At 37.9% G+C, this 23,786-nt stretch overlaps 1 protein-coding gene across 1 annotated transcript; it reads left to right on the forward strand.

Annotated features, from left to right (window-relative positions):
* Positions 1–753: 753 nt before the first annotated feature.
* Positions 754–22,416, forward strand: LOC139734840 (cys-loop ligand-gated ion channel-like). Its single transcript, XM_071645626.1, has 11 exons — positions 754–843; positions 4,011–4,174; positions 9,181–9,309; positions 9,869–10,075; positions 11,302–11,401; positions 12,381–12,538; positions 16,554–16,709; positions 18,495–18,668; positions 19,319–19,366; positions 19,654–19,704; positions 20,337–22,416. Exons 2-11 carry the CDS (start codon positions 4,040–4,042, stop codon positions 20,397–20,399), a joined length of 1,221 nt encoding a protein of 406 aa, XP_071501727.1. The 5' UTR covers positions 754–843; positions 4,011–4,039; the 3' UTR covers positions 20,400–22,416.
* The last annotated feature ends 1,370 nt before the right edge of the window (positions 22,417–23,786 follow it).

Below are 23,786 nucleotides of genomic sequence, written 5' to 3' on the forward strand. Positions count from 1 at the left end.
AGTATTATTATTATTATTGTTACTATTATTGTTATCATTATTATTGTTATTATTATTATTACTATTCATTTGTTTACTCATTTATTTTTTCGACCAGGTAAAGAATATAGCATACAGACCATAAACATTACAAACATGAAACAAACAACTAAAGAAAAAAAAAACCACCAGAATGAACATTACAAAGGAATACACTGTACTGTATATGATTGTTAGACAAAATAATAAAAATGAAATTAACGGAGATCAACAACATGAGGGTCAGGGCACACAAAAGTAGACATTTACTATAGCCCGTAGGGATGCGAACCCACACATGTACTAAGAAATATATAAGGGGAAAATAATATTATGGATTATCATTATAATAGGCCTAAAAATGTATCTCCTTTCTACAACCACACACCTACGAACTGAACAGGGAGATGGGAGAACCTTCTCCTCTTTCTTTTCTTTTTTTTTGTTCTTATTTTTGCTCCTCTGCTTGATTGTTGCAACAAACAGTATTCCAAAGAACAGTATACTTTTATTCTACTATCCGTTTCTCCTCCACGCAGTTTCGTACGTTTTCTCATTCTTGCGTATAAGAAGGAGAATCTCTTTCCACCTCCCTGAGTGCTAGCATGGAGGTAGCTCCTCTTTCTACCTCCATGGTACTAGTATATTTCTTTCTTGTTGCTGATTGATGTGAAAAGGTGCACCCAGGCGTCAAGTGTACTTTACACAGCTTGTTAGTCAATGATTGACTGTTCGGGATCTAGCGCAAGCGACTTTCACGCATAATAACAGTGTACGCAAGTCGTGTACTCCGTGCGTTGATTCATGTGTCGAGGGGAGACGAAGGTAACTATTGTTAACGGTTCTTCTCTGTCTTCTCATAATAACATGTAAGTATTTCGAGCCTTGTTGTAACTATGGGGCGATAAATTACATCGTATCCATATGCCAGTTTCCTACTTATTTTGATTTCTGCTTGTAGATACGAGCGATGGCCCACATCATACGATATCGCGATGTTTATCGCTTGGATACCACTCATATGCTACGTATATCCATCCATCCCAGTGTTATACCGAGTCTCTTCGAACGAAGGTTGTATACACAGGGCGTGCACAGGGCGTACACAGATTGAAATAACGCCTGGGCGCTGTCGCACGGTAAACTCGAGTATACTAAAGCTATTTGTAGTGGAGTGACAGCAGTATCGCAGGACGTGCCTGAAATATAATATGCGAAAGTGAAAGATATTTGTTCACTGCTTCTTGTCACATGCATGATTGTCCATAAATGCGTGTCATTTCGACTGTCACTTGTATAGAGACGACAATCATAAATATTTTGTCGAAGAATGTCTCTCTATAATTCAGGCTGATGATCTGGAAATCCGAATGCTGGAGCAATGAGAGTATAACATAATAGCCACACTGCATTCTTCATTGTCTGATTCATTTGATTTTGTAAAAATAGTCCTGTTTTGTAATGTTTAATGCTAGCAAAATCATTCCATTATTTTTGTGATTTTGCGGAATAATTTAGTCAACAGGGAAGTGAATACATCATATTGCAATTAGTGTGATAGACCTCAAACGGAGCAAACTGACCTCAAGCTCAACGTACGGTATATATATACTATATAGGCCTACTATCGGCACGAAGAAATATACGTTTAGTTGTAGGTTTTCGTGCTACGAAAGACAACAACACACTGTACATGTTATATGTACATTTAGACTCCTGACTATGCATTTTTAGTCTGTGTAAGGACAGCACAGAAAATTATAGTAGCAAAGTGTACCAAGCAATGCTTGTCAGCAGCGTGCTAAAGAAATGTAATACGCTTTATAGATACAGGCTTTGCCCACTGAAATTGAACAGTAGACTTGTGGAAAATTTTGACCTTTTACATCATCCCATCAAGCTTTTATGTGTCTAGCAGACTGCAGGTCTACTCTCTAAAAAAGATCGAGTGAAAATATTCACTCTTGAAGGAGTGAATAACAGAAAAGAGTGAATTTAGAGTGAAATTGGAGTGAATTTTGAGTGAAAATTTTCATTTTCACTCGTTTCGAGTGACGTCAGGGATCACTCCAAAATCTTCGAGCGATCCCTGAGGTCACTCCAAAATGAGTGAAAATGAACATTTTCACTCAAAATTCACTCCAATTTCACTCTAAATTCACTCTTTTCTGTTATTCACTCCTTCAAGAGTGAATATTTTCACTCGATCTTTTTTTTAGAGAGTATATAGATATTAATTATAATCATAATGATAAGGTCTACGGCAGTCATTTGCTTGGAAAAAAATTAAAGACTGTGAAAAAGAAATCAAAGGTCAGGACATAATGATTACATGTATAAAACATACAGGTGCGTTGTTCATCATAATGTCCTCGTGGATTGTGTAAAACTAGCTCCTATCATGCAGCATACAGCCGTACACACATTGTGTAGGTACTCTATCTGCAATTTTTTGCCTATTATGATAGACTTTTATAGGCTCTAACGATGATGCATTATGTACTGTAGAGATAGAGAAGAAATTCATGAAGATGCGTACATATACTGAGCATTTTGGAAAGTCGGGTAATTGGTATCGAAAACTTCCATATCACGAAAGCCGTAAGTAGATTTTGTAGCATTGATAGTCTAATCATGGTTGAATGCATTTCTGAGCCATCCTTCTGAATTGTGTTGATTTCACTGATCAATATGAAATACATGTACATGAACTGTATACATGCAAGAAACCAGCTCTCAATTTTTTATAAGCTGTGCTCAAGTTAAACAAAATACCCTATAGGATGTTCTCTCTGAATGTTGGTGGTGTGAGGCAGTTTAGTGTAGAAAATTATAAGCATACAGTAAATGTAAACTGTGTTGTTTGCCTTTGGTTTTACTTTCTGTTTGCACGTGCCAATATGCAGTGCTCAGCACACCCACACCTCCACACACGCAGAGAATGATAGGATTCGAGATAGATGCCCCCGCATTAATATTAATGTAGTGACTTTTTGATATACCCAGCGCTTGTTAGATAATGGATTCTACAGTCTGTGAATGAATTGACCAATATACGCCCGTCATGGAGAGTAAGGTTTTATTGAATTGTTGCTCATGGTCAAAGCAAAATAATACACGGATTAGATTGCGGAACACTAAAACTAAAACGAAATGAAATGAAATGAAATGAAATTCAGCTTTTATCAATCTGAATCTGACTCGTGAACCGCAAATAAAGTCTCATTTATAGTAGGTACATACTTGTAACTTGACATGCGAAAAATTCTGAACACGTCGAATGCTATATGTAATGACACACTTGAATTCCCGTCCGATTTTCTTTTCATTTCGGTTTTTTCCCTGTCTCTGGACCTTACGCTCGGTATGTTTCTGCTGTGAAGGAATTTTATAACCTATGTATTCAAGGCCTATGTACGTGACTCCCACCAATTACTGACTTGTGAGACACGACATGTATCTACGTTTGCAAAGCAATGTCACTTGTTCAGTTGAACGTAGATTTTATAATTTCTTGAAATCATCAAACATTTTCGGTGTATAGTCTGACAAGAAATTGCCTTTTCTTACTTGTATACTACATGTACTACGTACATGTATGTTATTGAGCTCGCGTAGGAGTAGTGTTGGATGGTCTGAAGGGGCCGGGGAGGACTTTGTTTACTTTCTCGTTGTATCGAGCTAATCATACAAAATAAAATGAGTGAGTCATCAAGAAGACTAAGTTATAGTGTATACGTCACACAATGAAGTATGAACAAGGTAGAATGCGCATGCCGTACACTTATTTGCTCGAACAAAATTTTAACTTTGATGTTGTTTTCGTAATAATAGCAATAATGATAACAAAAATTAGCGAAGTGAAACTACAACTTAGATCTATAAGCATTGCACGCAGACAGTGAGCGTATTGAGAAGGGGAAAACCCCAAGTCGAGTTGATTTGTGGTGATATAGTAATGTAAGTAAATATTTATTTGTGTCTTTGCATAGATCTTCGATAGAGACTATCTATAGGCAAGATGGCGCCGACGGTAACCATGGAGGAGGTGATGTCGTCCATGTTGAGGATGGAGAAGTGTTTGGAGAAGATCGAGGAAAACGGGAGGGATCAGCCAAATAAGGTGGTTCACAAAAAGCGAAGCGATGACCAGAAGGTGAGGCAATCAAATTCTGTAGAAGAATTTATATTCTAGAAGTTGAAGAAGTTCTTCTTCTTCTTCTTCCTCTTCTTCTTCTTCTTCTTCTTCTTCTTCTTCTTCTTCTTCTTCTTCTTCCTCTTCTTCTTCTTCTTCTTCTTCTTCTTCTTCTCGTTCTTACCAAGTTATTCTTGCAGTATATAAAGCCAATTGTCCTTTTCCGGCACTACTATCTTTAAGCGTACCACGTTTGCTACACAGCATTAGTCCCCAGAATCTCACAATCTTATGTCATCCGCATCACTACCACAAAAACAAGCTAGCAAAATAACAATCAAACAAACAAATGACAAATAAAAGGAGAGAGAGATAGAGAAGGGAAAACCATTTAACAAGAACCTTTACCTCGACGAAGGGCAAGTCGTCAATCTGTTGTAACAATGACCCTCACTTATAGTCTCCAAACGGGATGATGTAAACACGATGTAGTTATGTAACAAAAGCACCAAACAAGCGAAGAAAGAGAACGGGAAATATGAATAAAGTAGTTCGCCTTTTCAGATAACCCCCATCTAAGTTGACAGATTATGATAGCTTTCCTGCTTAGATGATTGTGCCGCACTTTGCTGAATCCGGTTGTTCGCCTACATTGTACAATGTACAATGTAAATAAAGGAAGCAAATGCGGTATTTGGAATAGTGTGACGTATACTTCTTAGTCAGTGTGATTGGGAGGGGGAAAGATATACACCTACACGAATCTAGTTCTTCGGGTTTGGCTGCATGCAGACACGTTTTCTGTTTTTGTTTTTTGTTTTTACTTTTTTTGTGAGGTTGGCTAGGATTGAGCTTAGATAATGAGACATGTAAATACATTCCTCCCTTTTTATGTAAGTGTAGATGATTATGTTTGTCTTTCTCATTTAAGTAGCAATGTTCGTTAATGACTAATTTCCTCTGCCTCGAGTGATATTGCTCGAGAATCCTGGATTATTACCAGGAAGTTGTGCAATTGTGATAAGCCTTTATTTATTTATTTATCTATTTATTTATTTATTTATTTATCTATCTATTTATTCATTTATTCATTTATTTATCTATCTATTTATTTTATTTATTTATTTATCTATTTATCTATTTATTTATCTATTTATTTATTTATTTATTAATTTTACTTCTTTTTTTGGGGGGGGGGAGAGTGGTCGGTCTCTTTCTTCTTAAGCCATTGAAACAGATAATGTTTGCAAAATTGGCAACTCGATGGGGATGAAAGTTAAACAAAGAATACGAGAAGGCGATCATGTGTATCTCTAATTGGAATGAAACAAAGGGAATGCACGTAGTCAATACTGGCAACGATAAATGACGTGGAGCTGTACAAGATCACATGAACGATATTATGACAGTCATTATCAGAGACTGCTGGTATTTATCGGAAGTGGAAATCATAAAATGAACATTAAGCTCTTTATTGAGACTGTACGTTAAATAGCCCTGGTTATTATCATATTATATAGTGTCGAATGTCATGGATAATTTCCCATATCATCAAACAAACTTGGGTAAATAGGAAAATAGAATAATGGACTCTCCACATGACGCGATTGTCAGAATCATGCAAGATTTATATGATGCAATCTTTGCGTTTAGTACTGGACGTGTGTGTATAATTATTATGTGCTATGTATCTAATTATGGTGAAGTTACAACAGGTTGCATATTGCAAAATGAGCTAAGCGCCATTTTTTTAAACATTTAAAAGTTAGTCCGTCATCAGATAGAGCAAAATTAAACCTTTCCAGTAATACCTCACTTGTGACATAAAAAGGAATATTCCAGAAGTTACATGTATGATCAAAGATATCCGGTATTTTCTAATTATTTTCTTTTTTTTAGCAGCCAATCACAAATATCTCAACTTAACAAGAATGAGGTTAACTCATCTTGCGATAAAACTCTTCAAGTTAAAGTTCTACCTCTGTGCGAAATGAAGGCAACTGAAAACAATTGGAGATTTTTTTTTTTTCTGATTGATTTTCCGATCATGATTTCATTCAATATAATTGTATTCATGAACTGTCACCAATTCTACGTCGGGTAATGTGATGGTATTATCTCCTTGAAAATTACCATCAAATTCCCCGCATAATGACGTCAGTCATACGTTAATAGACTTGTATCGTCCTCAGAGAAAGTTTCAGTGTATGATTGAAAGAGAAAGTGTTCTTAAAATGTTTATCTGGATTCAACAAACGCAAGAAGAAAAATTGGAGCAATCAAATCAGACAATTCGATTAAAAGTTGATTATTTTGAAAGTCACGTTGAGTCCATGTTCCACTCGCTCTGTGCAAATAGTGGCGGATCCAGAGGGGGGCGCAACCCCCTTTATTTTTCGTTAAAAACAAAAGAAATAAAAAGAAAAAAATGAAATGAAACCCGGAAGTGGCACCAGAAATATTAGTCACGCCCCCCCCCCCCCCCCCTTTACAGAAATCCTGGATCCGCCTCCGGCAAAGGAGGGAACTCTATACCAATTCATGATGGCACACTATATTGAATGAGAAAATGAAAACATTACAGAATTCAACAATGAGTCAATTCAAAGGACATCATGAAGCATTTTTACCGAGCTCTAACAGAAAGCATAAAAAGATAATTGCTTGAATGAATCTCAGTAGCACGAAAATGGAATATAGAATAATATCTGTAATGATTAAAACGATAGCACTTTTGTGCACACACACACACACACAAACCATAATCTTCGGAAGTTAAATACACGATAATATTTTGCCCTGTTTGTCTGAGTGTATGTGGCTCCACGGTGAGTGTAAGATGATGGTGCGCATGTGAGGCTTGGGGATCTGTTTTTTTCCCCACGAGGGAAATGAGTGATTACCGGGTAAAATACAAGTGTTACATAACATTGACCATGAAATTAATAGGGAGCATCACAACTTGGCAGAGGACGCCGAGACGGTTTCTATTCTAAACTCATCCATCAGTTCGGGCACTGTTCAGCTATATATGTACACAATATTTATTGTAGGTTTGACACAAAATCACTACAATGTACTGCTCTTGGGTACTTGTATACATTCCATTGTCTGCCCTTTCTTTCGTGTACCCTTTATTTTTCTCTTTTTCAAGGCATACAATGTGTAATATTCAGAGACTTAATTTTGAAAACACACGTCAGTCTTATGGGGCCTACTGCACTTTACTCTGGTCCGGTAACAATACCAGAGACATTGTTTTGTGTTATTTGTTTGCAGGGCCTTTGGGAGAGGTTATCTGGATGGAGAGGACGCATTATCGCTTTGTTTTCGATTTCAAAGTTCATCTTTAATTTGATATGAGTTGGTTACGATCCTGACGATGAGATGACTACTCAAAAAGTGTTATTTGATACGGGTTGACTCCCAGATGTAACAAAACTATATCACAGAAAATCGCTCTGTTAATAATCATGATGTTGACGCATTACTTTATCCGGGTCATAATTGCGCTTGCACCATTAAATTTTTCTTCTTCTTTTTTTTTTCCAGAATCTGATTCCATTATACCACAATTCAGAATGGCTTTTCATTTTATGGCTGGTCATATTTGTACCATGAACCTACTCCATGCTTGTACCACAAATATGCAAACGAGACACACCGGCACCCACTTACATTAGGAGCTCATCATTCACACTCGACCCGCCCCACCCACACTCGCACAAGCACACACGCCCTCGTAGCTTTCAGGGCGAAAATGAAGAGGGGGGGGGGGGAATCTGTTACTTTGATACCCACAACGAAATGTTTTAAACACTGCATGTAATTTCTAAACCTTTTGCATCTCATTTTAAACACTCATCTTTCAAAATTAAGGTTAACTACATGCATATAGGCACATAACTTTCAACATGATTTCCCACTTGACTCTAGTTCATACAAACATTGATTGTACTTTAGGACATGTACATTTTACTGAAAGGTGGTTTTTTTTTCGTCCTTATGAAATTATCTTTAATCAACCTGATAATCCTCTTGAGGTTCCCTTTATATCTTTTTGTCATTCATTATTACCATTCTTAGGAATTGGATGAATCATGTTGTAGATATTCTTATTTTTGTCAACTATTGCCATTCATGTTGTTTTCAATATTATTTGATAATTGCATTGCAAGCGCGGCCACAGAGTTCTGTGTAAAGCACCCATTCATGGTAGGCTGTACAATGTACGTGTTTAAACAGTAGATGGCAGCAAAACAAACGAAAAAACAGTGCCGATACCCGAGCAAACCACGCGATCAAGACGTGTAGCCTGTTTCAGTTTTCTTTCTTTGGAGGTACTGTACAGCCCAGGATGCATTACTTGTGGCCAACCTCTGCTGTCTTATATGATGTAGATGACAGATCCAATTAGTGACTTCCCGTGGGAAAAAAAAAAACCGCCGAGCTGATTTAGACCTTTTCACATCAGCTCGATGTTTCGAAAATGCAATAAACTCACTGTTTGTAATTGAGCTTATGTTTGGAGCGCCATTTTGTGATCGCGAAAGAATCTTGGATTTTAATCGAACTGTGTGAATAGGCCTAATACTATAATGTACTGTCATTGAACTACTAACCAGCTGTACTGTATGTAATATCGTTATGCCATTCAAGTGCGATGGGATTAGCTCTGTCCTAGAAAAATACACCTTTTCACTGACACGTTCATATAAATCCTCGTTTGTTGCTGTTTTTTTTTAATATTATGTGTTTGTTAGAATCCATAAACACCAATAATTGTGCAAATGATTTCAAATACTAGTAGGTATCACGCTACAATGTAAATCATTTGTAATTGGTACCGTGATATTGCGAACGAAAACAGCAGTAGCAACAACAACAACAACAATAGTTGCTATCGCTTGATATGCCATTAATGAAATTCAGGAGAAATGATTAAAAGAAAATTACCATTGCAGTGCTCTGATTTGTGTCTTAGCTAAGGTGGTCATGAGATTTCTCCTCTCGCCCTGTCTTAAAAGGTGTACGCTCGTGTCCGTGTGAACATCATCACTCTCGGCGACATCGACACGTTGAGGGAGGAATTCAACTGCGAGCTCGCCCTCACCATCAAGTGGAAGGAACCAAGCATCAGAGGGCTCAAAGCTGACGTGAGTATTACAGCAGGATTCTTGGCGAGTCACATTACCGTTAGGCGTTCTTATCAGGGCAATTACCCCCGGCTAATACTGGCTTATGATAAGGTTAGAGTAAAGATTGTGATTACGGATAGGTTTTAGGGTTAGAGTTGGGATTAGGTTCAGGATAAGGATTAGGGTTAGGGTCAGGGGAAGGGTCTGGGGTAATTGCCCAGAAGGTAATGACCCTAGACAGGGGCGCTAATATGATAATTGAGCATAAGGTCTGGGCTCGTCATTTGGTTGCTATTTACCGTTCTCGTGGTGACGTTCACTGCGTCGTCCAGTGCTTGAGACAGAGAAACCAGATTGAAGACGTATAGATCAATTGAAAGAATGCATGCTGCCTGGCAGCGTCTTGTAATCGTAACTAGGGATAGCAATTCGATCATATTATGCATGTACTCGAAGATTGTTTCTTCCCCTATGCTTGTTTCTTGGCACGAAAAGGGTGAATTCTGTTTATCCGCCATCTTTGTATTCATTTGCATTGTTTTCATGAACAATATTTTGATGATTCATTTATCTGCAGGAGATAGACTGGAGCGAACACTGGGACCCCCGAATCTATTTCTTCAACGCCGTCAGCATTGACAAGTACGAGGTGAAGCACCGCGTGGGACTCAAGTCGCCGTACGATGACGAGACAGACCCGATTCCCGACGCTCAGCTGTCGATCAGGATGAAGGGCACCTTCAAGTCTGTCATGAAGCTGACCGACTTCCCTTTCGACTACCAGGTGGGTTGGAAGAGCTTATAAATCTATCGGTGACTTCAACTGGCAAACGGTGACTTTTATTGACAAACACACCCGAATCTTGAACGGGAGCAGCCTTCATTCCAAACTTCAAAATGAATAGATTTGAACGCCCTCCCGGAGATAGTACAAGTACGAGCAAAGTTGTAACACGGTATCACGCTTTCATAATGGATGTAGTGGTCTCAATACGGTATTAAAAGGGACGTTCTTAGAATTGTGTAGGTCTACTTGTTTTTGTTTGAAATTTTGCGTTAGGGTTGGTTGTGAATCCATTCGACGGGTCGGCCTACTTGTTTTTGTTTGAACCAACACATACACATTTAAAATGGAAAATGGTGGACAAAGACTATTTCGTTTGTCTTGACCAATCGTGACCTTGTACATGACTAAGATTATAATTCACCTATGCTCAGTCGAACTGTTACCAAGGAGGTTCTTTTTGCTTTCATGTGAATCCATGAGATCCTGTGATGTCGTCTACGCATGCGCATTTGGAATGAGCAGCCGATTGCAATTTGTGGCGCCCATTTTAACGAGCACTAGATCTGCGACGCAAAAGCAAAGATGCCGCAATTAGGAAAAAAGAAGGGAAACAATGTTCAACAAATGCGCCTGCAAACTGTTCCCATTATCCAACCATGGAGGAAGCGCGTCGTGAACATTCGTAGGGAGCTTTAGATTTGCGACGGAGGCGGGCATTTATGACGACGATTGCATTAAGCCGTTCTCCCAGTTTCGCCCTACGTTGTGTTGTAAGGTAGATTTAGATTACGTGAGGACGCAGCCTATACAAAATAAAATGACGCCCCCGTTATGATCATTCCAGTAGCTTTCTGCGTTTTGAATTTGAGCGGACGCAAAAAAAGCACCCACCCCCGTCCAAACTTGGACGACGCGAGGTAGATTGTAATAAGCAAATTTGCTCATGAGCAGTACATATTTGTTTGATTCGTATGGTTTTTGTTTGGTTTTTTTTTGTTTATTCTTTCCTCTGATCGTCCCCGTCGCGAAAATCTAAAGCTCCCTTGTGTCTCAGATCTAAAAGCTCGCTGTTCTTTGTAGTCAGGATGAGTTTCATCTTATGTGTATAAATCTGTAGTCAAGGAATAATGGTATCTCTCATACTTGAGAAGTTAATTATAGTGCAGATGGTATTCAAAGTGATAAGGCTTTTTTCTTTTCTTGATGCGATTTTTTTTTCTTAGAATCTGACGATCAAACTCATGTCGGATTGGCCAAAGAGAGTGATCGAGTTCAGCAAGGATATGACTCAGAAGGACAGCGTCAGAACAGATACTTTCACAGGTAAGGAAAAGGCCATAAATCCTATGCACATCACAGGATTATTGCCTTGAATGAGTCACTGCAGAAACGAGATTTTTTTTTTTATTTATTGTCTCTCGGTGGCTGAACAATCATACATCACGAGTCCCATTTTTCAGTTTGTTTATAGAGCTTGTTTCTACTATTCTTTTCTCCCGCTCCTCCTCCTTCGTGTATTTTACCCATTTTCCTCTCAAAGTGGTTCTTTCTTGCTTCTATCCAATCGTTCCCTCTTACACTCGTCCTGTTATTTCTGTTCATTCTCCCATTGCGTCTTTATCTATCTTCTGTGATTTCTCATGAATAAATCTTTGTTTTTATTGCCTTACATTTTCTTCACCTTATTGTCTTTATATTTGATTGCTGATTTTCTACTAATATTCTAAGCGAAAGGGTATTATGATATGTCTTTATATATTTTGATTTGCTGATTTTCTACTAATATATGAAGCGAAAGGGCATTATGATAGAATGTTGATCAAATAACCATGGTAGCATAGTGTACTTCATCCCACTCGTGGGTGCACGTCACGACACCGACATCCACGAGTCATACGTCTCACGAGTTATACAGCTCACGAGTCATACAGCCTATGAGTTATACAGCTCACGAGTCATACAGCTCATGAGTTCGACACTAAGCTATATAAAGGTCCACGAGACCGACACATTAAGCCCCGTGTTGTATCTGTCGAACTCGTGGGCTGTTTTACCTATGTGTGTCGAACTCATAGGCTCTTTTTAGTGTCGAACTCATGGGGTGTATGACTCGTGAGCTGTATGACTCCTGGACCTCTTTTCAATGTCGAACTCGTGGGCTGTATGACTCGTGGGTGTTGGTCTTGTGGGATGATCCCCCCCCCCCCCCTTAACCCCCCCACTCGTTATACTTGAAAGGTTTGTGTAACTGTGTACCGTGGTAAGTCACCATTCATGTCTCGCCCGGATGTTGGTTGAACAGGCGGCCAAGAGTGGGAGCTGATGAAGCACGTTGATGCGGCCCCAGTGGAGGAAGAGAAGATGAGCTCAGGGGCGGTCAACACGTACCCCCTCTACAACATCACCGTGAACGTGAAGAGAAAACCCAGTTACTACATGTGGAATGTAGCCCTGATCATGGTAAGTTGGGCGCACCTCTAAGTTCCAATATCCACCGCTCTCAGAGTGCAGTCGCAGCGAAACTCATGTGAAGTCGACAATTCACACAAATTAATCAAGCCAATGATTCCGACAGATTCAAGATAATCGCACTGCACCAACATAGCAGAATGTACGACTAAACGTGAACAGTAATTTTTCAAACATTAGGTCGTCTCATAATGATTAAACAGTGATTATGAATAGGCTTGAAAGGATAGGGCAGGATTTGAGAGTTAAGAATGCATGTGGGCTGAAAGTGTAAAATGTGAAAAGTTAGAAAGATGCTCCAGTGAAATATTTTGAAGAATTTGAAAATATTCTTCAGTGTTTAGATGCTAAATCTGTCGATTATATTGTGATCGGAGATTTGAATTGTGATGTAACGAAGCCTGTGTTATCTAATCATACTAGGAAGCTGTTAAACATTGCCTCAGATTATGGTCTGAAACAATTTGTGACAAAGCCCACTAGAATTACACCACTCTCTGCTACAACCATTGACTTACTGTTCTCATCTAACCATGAACATATGCAGTATTGTGACGTAGCACCAATCACACTCAGTGATCATTATATGGTGGTATCAGCCATTGGTAGAGTGAAAACAGCCACATCAAATCATAAATATGTTAACTCTCGCAATTTAGCAAATCTGGATTTTCACACATTTTGTAATGAGCTACGCAGTGAATGTTGGGATGAAGTGTTTTGTGAAGTAGACACCAATACCGCCTACGAGATGATGGTTTCTAAATATGTGACTGTATTAGATAAATTTGCTCCAATGAAACGCAGAAGGGTTAAGCAGAAATCAGCCCCATGGATGAATGATGACATTAAGTCGCTTATGTTTGAAAGAGATAAAAGTAAAAAGATAGCATTGAAGACCAAACAAATATCTGATTGGAATAGATATAAGCAATTGAGAAATCGTGTAACTTCTTTGATTCGTAAATGTAAAAGAAAATATATAAATGAAAGTATTTTGAAAAATAAGGGTGACTCGTCCGTTCTCTGGAAGCTTCTTCATACACTGTTACCTAGGAGAAAGGGACATGTATTGCACCATGTCAAATCCGAAGGAAAGGATGTTCATAACTACAAAGATATTGCCAATGTTATGAATAATTTGTTTGTGGATGCGCCAAAACGTCTTAAGTCTAGTTTGCCGAAAGAAGATTATCGCAGTTCCGCTCAGTACATCAAACAAGTAACGTGCGAATTTTCATTTGATCCTGTCACCGAATGTGAAATCATGAAATCTTTTGATACAATTCCGAGAAATAAGGCAGCCGGTTTAGATAATTTACCAACAAGTGTGTTGAAAGATACTCTGCCTGTGATCGTGAAACCATTATGTCATGTATTAAACTTGTTTCTGGCTCAGGGTAGAATACCAGAAGCATGGAAACTAGCTCGAGTTTCGCCAATTTTCAAAGAGGGCGACATGACCTACCCACAAAGTTATCGACCCATCTCGGTCCTTCCAGTCCTTTCGAAAGTCCTCGAGAAGGTTGTTTTTAAGCAATTATACAAGTATTTTCATGAAAATAATCTTTTAACAAATAATCAATTTGGATTTCGCCCTAAGTATTCAACTTTGCTTGCTCCTGTAACAATTACAGAAACTATCCGGAAGGCTTTAGATGAAGGGCGTGCAGTTGCACTCATCACACTTGACTTGAAAAAAGCCTTCGATTTAATACCTCATGATGTGATAATTGAGAAGCTGCGAAAATACGGTGTAGAATCCGACAGTTTAGCCTGGTTCAAAGATTATCTGGCGCTTAGGAAGCAAGTCACAGTTGTTAACGGAAATATGTCTGAACAACGTCTCGTTACGTGTGGCTTTCCCCAGGGGAGTATCCTCGGACCGCTTCTGTTCGTGATAACTATCAATGACATTGTTGAAGTTGTACAACATTGTACTGTCTCTTTGTACGCTGATGACACTTGCCTTTACTACGCATCAAACAATCCCAATGACTTAGAAAAGTGTGTAAATCATGATTTAAGGGCGATAACGAACTGGCTGAGGTACGATGGACTGCTGCTAAACGAGAAAAAGTGTGAATACATGATTGTCACACCTATGCGGGAAAAAACACCTCTTTGATAACGTTAAGGTTACGGTTAATGATTTTTGCGTACAACAAAAATGCTCCTGTAAGTATTTAGGTGTGACCTTAAACGACACCCTGACGTGGAACAATCACATTGCCAATGTAAAGGCCAAACTCTCTTCTGCGTTGTACTGCTTCAAGAGAATAAGGCCATATATTCCGCAAGACACCGCCCTTATTTTATACAAAGGGTTAATTCAGCCCCATTTGGATTATTGTTCAATTGTGTGGAGGAACGCCAGTAAAAGTCTAGTAAATCAAATAAGTGTTTTGCTGAAGAGGGCTCTCCGCACCATTCTATTAGTAGATAATCGTTTCAGTAGTCGAGCCTTATATAAATTATCTGGCGTAGAAGCAATTATGAATCGCTGGGAAAAACACGCGGCAATATTTATTTTTAAACTATTACACAAGTTATTGCCATTATTTATCTGTAAAAAAGTAGTTATCAAAATAGATAAATATAATTTACGTAACTCACGTAATATTATTATACTTCCAAAACCCAGAACAAATTTCATGAAATTGGGATGCATTTATTCCAGTGTTATAATATTCAATAGTCTCCCCGAAAATGTTAGAATACTCGGTAATTTGAAGGCTTTTGAAAGAATGTTAGAGTATGTGTTATAGTGTGGATTTCATAACTATGTTTGAGCTAACTTGCCTGAATTTACGTGAACTTGTTTGTGTCACCCTCTTTTGTAGCGTTTGTGTTAAGTGGTTACCTTTATATTCCTCTTCTTTTTTTTGTTCTTGGTATCTAGTTTCTGCTATATTGTAATGTATTTCATTATGTTATGCTTGTTGTTTTTTATGTGTTTTTGTGTAATTGTTAATTTACTTTGATTGATTTGTTAATTGTTGTGTTGTTTTTGTTGTTGCTGTAACACTGTACTCACGGCCTCTCTGAAAAACAGCCTCATCTGGCTGATCGAGGGCATTTTATCCCGTGATGAAATAAAATAAAACAAAACAAACAAACAAACAAACAAATGTAATCATGATAGTATTGACGTCGAAAGTGAAGGAATAAGAGCATTATTTTTGTTTTAAAGATAAAGCAAAACCGAAGAAAACGTACACAACGTCATAATATCAAGATACTAATAATTTGAATCATCATCAAGAACACAAGCTCATTTTCCTAAGGATTATTAGGGAGGTCTTACGACGTAGGTACTTGAATGATATCCTACATTATGCATAGGTTGAATATTGCCTGGTTTTGCTTTTGCATGTTCGTTGCTATATTTCATCATATACCCCTTGATTCGCCCTCTTTGGCTAAATGATATTAAATAATAATTGACGTTCAAGTTTTGTGCGTAAAGTATGTGCTAGGTTTCCTCAGTTAAAAAAAAAAATGTATAAGGGAGCCTTATAAGGTATTATATACATCGTTTAGAAACATTCAAGTGAAAGTGCTTATCGATAACGGTCTCATCCAATTGTGTGCCTTGAGATACGTTCGGATGCGTGTTCGTATATTGTTAAATTCGATTATATTGATTTCTCTTGATTGCTCTTTTTAGTAGTTTGATGAGCCGATCGTTGCGTTTGTTGTTGTGACCTCATTATTTTGCACAAGTGGAAAATACAACAAACTTGAAACTGAATATCATATTTATTTTCATGATAAGTGAAACCATGGAGCTTTGTATAGTAGCTCTAAACTGAACTGAAAGAGTAATAGTAAGAAAGGAGGATACAGCAAAAAGAACATTTAAGAGCGCATATTCATAAGGCAGCAAGTCGCAGAGAGATGGGAGTTGGACAGGAAGGCCGAGTATGTGTCTGTTTTCTTTTGTGTGTAAGCATCTTCCAAACTTCTGATGATCTCCCTCTGCTCGTATGATCCATATCCCCAGTTTCTCATCACGCCACTCGCCTTCACATCCTTCGCCGTGGACCGGGAAGCGCCCGAGGACCGGCTGAGCGTCACTCTCACCCTGCTTCTCACAGCTGTGGCTTTCAAATTCGTTGTCTCCCAGAGTCTGCCCAACACATCATACCAGACGCTCCTCGTAAGTCTTATATTTTTGTGTTTGATGTCCTTACCTTTGTCATCACAATTTCGTATGTAGTTCTGAAGAACTCACTAATGTGTATACCTTTCTTCATCGTCTATCAACTTTGTTTCTCGAGAATTTTCTTTCTACTTTTCATCTTCCTCTTCCAAATGTTGTTGTTGTTCATACCTCTTTTTACTGCACCATGACATATATTGCAATTGGAATGATAATGATAACAGTAGCAGCAGTAGCAGCAGCAGTAGGAATAGAAGAAGCACTGTGGTTCTGATAGCAATTACGGCAGCGGTACAATGTAATATAACTCATCCATAATCTGATTAGGGTGCGTTTATAAGATTTTTCTTCTGGCCAGAAACAGTGTTTTGAAACACTGTTTCTGGCCAAACAGTGATTCTAGCTCGAAAAAAATTCTTATAAACGCTAACCGTGATTTGAAACAGTGTTTTGAAACACTGTTTGTAAACGCACAAAATAGTGCGTTTACAAACAGTGTTTCTGTAGAATCAGTGTTTCAAAAATCTTATAAACGCAACCGCGATCGCAAACACTGTTTATGTGACGTCACAATGCCTTGCGCGCACCCTGTTTGACCTTTTGCTGAGGAAAAACTGCGCAGAGTGAGTTGCGCAATGGCACAGTCTGAGCGAGAGCCCCAACACGCTCGGAGAAAAAATCTTATAAACGCTCTCCTGACGAAAGTGTGATTTGAAACACTGTTTCAAAACAGTGTTTCAAAACAGTGATTCTAGGCACGCAAAATCTTATAAACGCACCCGTCTCAAAATGAGCTCATAGAATGGCTGCGCCCTGTGCCACAAATTGTCTGCTGCCCTCAATGAAAATGTGACAAAAGGGGGTGAGTGTGATTGTCGTTATCATGGCTACATTGTCATCGTCTTTAGTAATATCACTCTTCTTATCGCCATATTACTTGATGGGGGTGCTGTGGCAAAGTAGATAAGACTCCCGACTCCTAATCGGAGGACCCGAGTTCGATTCCCACCCAGTGCTTACGTCCTTGGACAAGATGTTTTTACCAACCACGTCCCTCTCGACCCAGGTGTATAACTGGATACCTGGAATCGGCAGGGTGAAAATAATGGTGACACGACTATTGCTCCTGCGACAGTTGCTCCGGGCTTATTTTTTTCAAATACTTAGGGTTAGAGTTAGGCTTTCAGATAGGGATTTAGGTTTGTGTACGGATTAAGATTAGGATTAGGATTAGAGTTAAGTTTCTGGGTAGAATTGAAGAGTTTGTTTGCAAAAACCGATAAGTCCATATTTGCCAAATGGAGATATTTGCGATTAAAGGTCAAGAAAAATAAAGAGAATAATGAGAAAGTTTTTGCTTCTTTTGACCATAACTTAAAAAATATACCTTTATATGTAATGACCAATATATCATTCAAAAGGTATTATTTTGTACATTATGACAGAGATCGTACTTCAAAATCTTCAAAAATGGACTTATCGGTTTTTGCAAACAAACCCTTCAATTTATGTTTGGCCTAGGGTGCAGATATTTCGTGAGAGCAAATGCCACAGGAGTAAAGTGTGTCATGGAAACCAATAATGGTAGACCCTCTGGTAGAGCAGTGTTAACACTGAAGAGCCTGCCCTGGATAAAGAACACCTTACTATAACAGAAGACAACTGCAGGAACTGATGTAACTTCATGGTGTGATGTCAATGATAAAACAGACATTGAATGTAACGTGTCTATTACACAGACTACGTGATTATTTTCCCCTTTCTCCCTCACCCAAATCCTAGGACTACTACGTGCTGTGGTGCATGGTCTTCCTCTGTCTGGTCGTCGTCCAGAACGCTGCGGTATCAGCATTCGCTGGCCCCAGCGCTTTGATATTCGACAACGTCTGTATGATCGTGCTCGGTGTGGTCACCGTGCTTGTCAACATCGTCTTCATCGCCCTGTCCTGTGTCAAAGTAAGTCCTCACACTGATAGCATCATTGAATAATATTGTAAAGGCAATGAACAATACACATTTTTCCCCTCTCTCACTCTTCCCCATTTGTCGCTAGCGTATGATCTATATAGGAAGGATATGTTGCGACACGGCTTCTCCAGTTTATCGACCTGAATTGGATGCAAGCATTTAGTTATCTCATTAAGAATGTTTATCCTGAAACCACATGAAACAGGGTATAATGTCGGTTACAGCAAGCTACGTGCATGTTTCCTATATAGACTCATGCCTATTCTCCTGTCGATGAGCGGATAGTATTTCAAACCGGAAAAAAAAAAAACCCATCCTCCAACACCGTGAAAAGGCGTTAGGAGTATGTAGGTTTCCCAATATTCAAACTTGGGCAGATAAAAGAAGGTAAGTGGTTTTTTTTTCTTGACGCAGTTGCAATTAAGTCATTAATTAGATATTCTTCCGAGTAGAGAACAAGAGTTACACGATTTTGATCTTGGGGATGGAATACCGTACTACAGAGACTGGAGTAAATATATTCTGTATATATACTGCTTGTTTATGCAATCCATAATAACTTTCACGACTTTTGTTTCAACATTATGTAAATGACCATTATTTTTGTCTGTATTTCTCACGCTGTCATCTGCTTCCAGTCAATGACAGTGGGACACCAAATGCAGGAGGCAACAAACAAATACAATGTAAGTAATTTCAGAATTGTTTCGAGTTCCAAAATATTTGGATGTACATGTATTGATTAAAAAAATGAATTTAGAGATTTCGTCGTATACGTGTTTTGCGTGGTCGTGGAAAGGCATTGTATGAATTTTATAAAATAGAGTGTTAAAGAAAGTTCACCTTGCAACATCAATTGAATTTTGTTATTATTATTACTATCACCGTTATTATTATTGTTATTGTTATTGTTATTATCATTATTATTATTATTATTATTATTATTATTATTATTGTTATCATTTTTGCCCAGGACCTGTGCAACGAGATATCATCAAGGAAGGGCAAAGGTGATCGATACAAGGTAAGATATTCATAAACATCATGTTTATATGGCTGTATGATTATGAAACGCTGAGTTTTACAAACAGTTTGATACACATGTAATGACTATTTGAATCAACTAATTGTAATCAGTACGCTTTACATATATCGGTCTACATGCACGTAGCATTATTTTGGCTTGTGAGCTCTATTTTACTGAAAAAAAAAAAGTTTCCAAAACGTCAAACATTATATTCCCTATGATATTTATACCCACCCGAGTATTTACTTCTGTCAAACCATGTGCATGGTATCTAAACTGTCTTCTCCACATTTTGTTATTTATAAAAGCAAGCAAAGAACAACTCAAGATGGTTACATGTCACAAAAAATATATATATTCTGTATAAGCCGGAATCTAATCCATTAATTATTGAGTTTTTGCAGTTGGCTATTATATCTTGTATTTTATACTACATATCACGTTGAATGACTTTTATTTGTTTTTATTTGTACCTGGGTATTTAAGTGAATAAGATGTTTTTTTTTTTCTTGTACGAAAAGAAAAAGAAGATAAAATTCGTCTTTTGTGTCCTTCCTGTGATAGCATTATTTTCGATGTACAGCTTGGATATCGAGTCGTTGATCAACTTCATTTTTTTTTAACCACAGCAATCACCAACAGAGGGCGCTCGAGTGCAAGAAGAACGCCTGCCGCTGCAGGGACAGCCATAATCCTATGGGATGAAACGCCAAATTGAGTCTCAAAATAGCCTACAATACAGTAGTAGTTGGATGAACAGGTTGACGAGTACTATAACCCTTTGCATGGATGTAGAACGAAGTTAAGCTATTTATTCGCCTGCACGACAAGTCGTTTGTGCTATCTACTTGCCGTTAATAAGGTAGTTGTTCTTTCAAACCGCCCAACTGCATTTTAAACTCTCTCTGAAGAAATTGCCTTAACTATACTGAACTCATTGAATCCACAAATGTTGTTACTTTGCGTTTATACATAACGAAAAAGAAAGAAAGAAGAAAAAAAAAGACGGTTTCCAAACGTCCTAGGAAATGTTGAATGAGGGGATCACTTGGTGAAAAGGCCTCTCTTTCCAACCGAACTAATGTCGAACAGATACTAGGAATTAAGACTGTAGGATGCCCGGTCACTTGCTGAGGTGTCCACTTGTCTATCCCAATTCAGTCATCATAGCTACGGGGAAAACTGATGAGTGAAAATGAAAATAATTTGATTACAAAAATAGTTCCATAGATTTCTGCAGCTTCCAAAGGATATTTGAAGTCAAGTAGGCCTGTAAAACGTGGCTTGAGTACAATGTATTCTTTTTTTTTAATCTCACCAGAATGCGATTTCTGATCATATTCAGTGACTACTAAGTCTATTTTTTCATCACTTAACAGCGCACATTTTGCTGTTTTTATATAATTTTAAAATCATGTACAGAATTTGGACTACTTTTTCAAGCATTGTCATACGTAACAACATTTTGTGCCTTCACATGAAGCGTTCTTTCAAACGTTTATGTAAAATGTGCATGTACACGTCCAGTGAGATATAGGCTTTCCTCAGTAGCTACGTCTTTTTAATCTTTCAGATATGCGCATTATGCTGAAGGAAAATTTCACATGCTTTGTTGTCTACTTTTTAATGTACATATATTCCCGTTGATAACGCGGACAATAGGGAGCTTCTAGATTGGGGACGCGGACGGTTGTTAAAGACGACGGTCGAGTTGACCGTTCTCCTCTTTCCCTGCGTTGTAATAACAAGGAGCTTTAGATTTCGCTAAGACGCAGCCTAGAGAAAGAAAAATGGCGCCCCCATGTGTCGTTCGTCATCATTGCATCAAGTCCTATAGGTCTCTGTGTTTTGAATTTTAGTGGACTCTAGGAACGTCGTGAAAAATCTGACAACACGAGATCGATTTGATAAGCACATGCCTAAAACCGTTTTTATTCCTTCTTCACATCCACTTCTCCAAGAAAAAGAAGAAGAAGAAAAATAAATAAGAAGACGCTTTGGCAACTCCGCGTGTATGACGAACAAACAAAGAATATTCTTTCTTCCCTTTTTTCAGATATTTCATTTTCGTGTAGTAAAAGCCATTGGGTTTAGAATCGAGATTCGCTAAAGACTCAAAGCTGTGTGGGAACTTTATCAGTGTGGGTATTACCACAGTGCACTTATTGATGTTTTATAGTAGGACCTGCAAAGTAAAGGTTTCTGTATTACTGGTAAGCTGAGGCTGAAGCGATGGAATGCTATACATGTACTGTAGTAGACTACCTGAAACTCGCTGGGCGATGAAGCCAAGGAGGTCATATAGTATTTTCTTCCTTATCATCTGCAAGGTTATACCATACTTTTAGTATTTCTTGTAATTTTACTGTTGATGCATGTAACTTTCAATATGAATTAATTACTTACAAGGGCCAAATATTAAGTCATGTATACTATCTTCCTTTCACCGTTTATGATATTGTAGGCAAAATGTCAAATACGACATTTCATTTGTCTATGCGTGTCAATGATTTATATCCTATCCTTTCCACTCATTCATTTATTCGCAAACAACCTCTAGGTCCATTTATATTTATAAATCAGATATAATTACCTCAAGGAAATCAACATTTCTGGGGTTTGTTTTTCCGTTTGTTTGCCTGTGTTCAAAATTACTAAAGAAGTCTTGAATGGGTTTGAAGGATTTTTGTCTATATATATATATATATATATATATATATATATATGTAGAAAAAAAGTGTTTAAGACACAAGGAACAGATGACTAAATTTTGGCCATGATCCGGATCACTGTCTAGATCCAGATTTTCTTTTTTTCTTAGGTGGAAATCACAAGTGGGTGAAAATGAGCTGCATGGCGGATGTCAACGCTGTCTATTGTGCTTTTGTGCTTAGAAGTATACGGGAAATGTGAACGCTCCTCTTGTTTTTTTTTTTTTCTAAAATAAGCCAATGTAAAAATGTAAAGGACACCTTGTAGAAGCATTTGCTTTTTGTATTCTTGTAACATACTTTACACTGTATATTTGTGACCGTGCATGACAAATCCAACAAAAAGTCGCACAACCTGATTTTCCGTGAGGACTCAGAATAGGGGAACAGAGAAAACTTAATCAATTTTAATAATTTTTCTTATGTGCTGAAAAAGCCATTCTTCTTTTTGATAATTAAATTTCTAAGGTAAAGGATCATAAAACGAATGGAAAATGGCTGTGGTTGTTTTTTTTTTCTGGGATAATTTGTGTCCGTCTGACTTCTCTCAGATATGCGGAATTCGTAAAAATCTTCAAACAATTTTTTTTAAAACCCTAATAAGTTTTGAAAGGATGACGCTATAGAATTTGAAGTTAGGACGGGTAGGTACATCGTTATGAATAGAATACACTTAATGACGTACAAACTTTCACTTAACTTTATTAACCCTTCATAGTGGTTCCCATTGAGCTTGTATCCTTTTCTTCCTCTATTCATTGTAAAGAGCACACCCCTGGGTGAAATTAAGGACTTGACTATTTAGTGACCTAATAACTTCAAAGCCTCTTTTCTCATTACATTTTTCCAGAGTATATACATGTTTTTGTTTTTGTTTTTCTTAATTCTTCAGATGGGTTTCGAATGTCCCTGCATGTACATTGAATTAGATGTCATTTAAGAGCTGCATAGAGTGTGCTCCTAATAGAAAATGCGCTAAATTATAAATCCATGTCTGGCAGGCATGTGATGGGTTTGTGATGCATGCATGGTCACGTAATTGAATGATATTGGTACTATTCGCTGTGGAATTTAAATTGTCATAGTGTTCAATTTGTTTCTTAAAGTTCATTAATGATTTTCTTTGGTATTATGATTGGTTATAATAAGGAGTATAGTTCCGTCTGCTCTTGTTTTTATAATGCACGGTTGTACGTTGTACACTGTATTTACATATTGACGCCAAGTTATTGCGCTGATAGATTAGCCAGTAAGTGCATACTCAAACTAGTCACGCACGGAGACTTCTCACATTTGCTAATTAGGAGCCGTGAAGCTATTCATAGTAATTGTATTTTGCATAGGATATGAATCTATATAGCTTGATTA

The sequence above is a fragment of the Diadema antillarum genome, unplaced genomic scaffold, assembly GCF_040938485.1.
Source record: "Diadema antillarum isolate AM-2024a unplaced genomic scaffold, OU_Dant_1.0 seq00000550_RagTag, whole genome shotgun sequence".
In the NCBI taxonomy this organism is placed as follows: Eukaryota; Metazoa; Echinodermata; class Echinoidea; order Diadematoida; family Diadematidae; genus Diadema; species Diadema antillarum.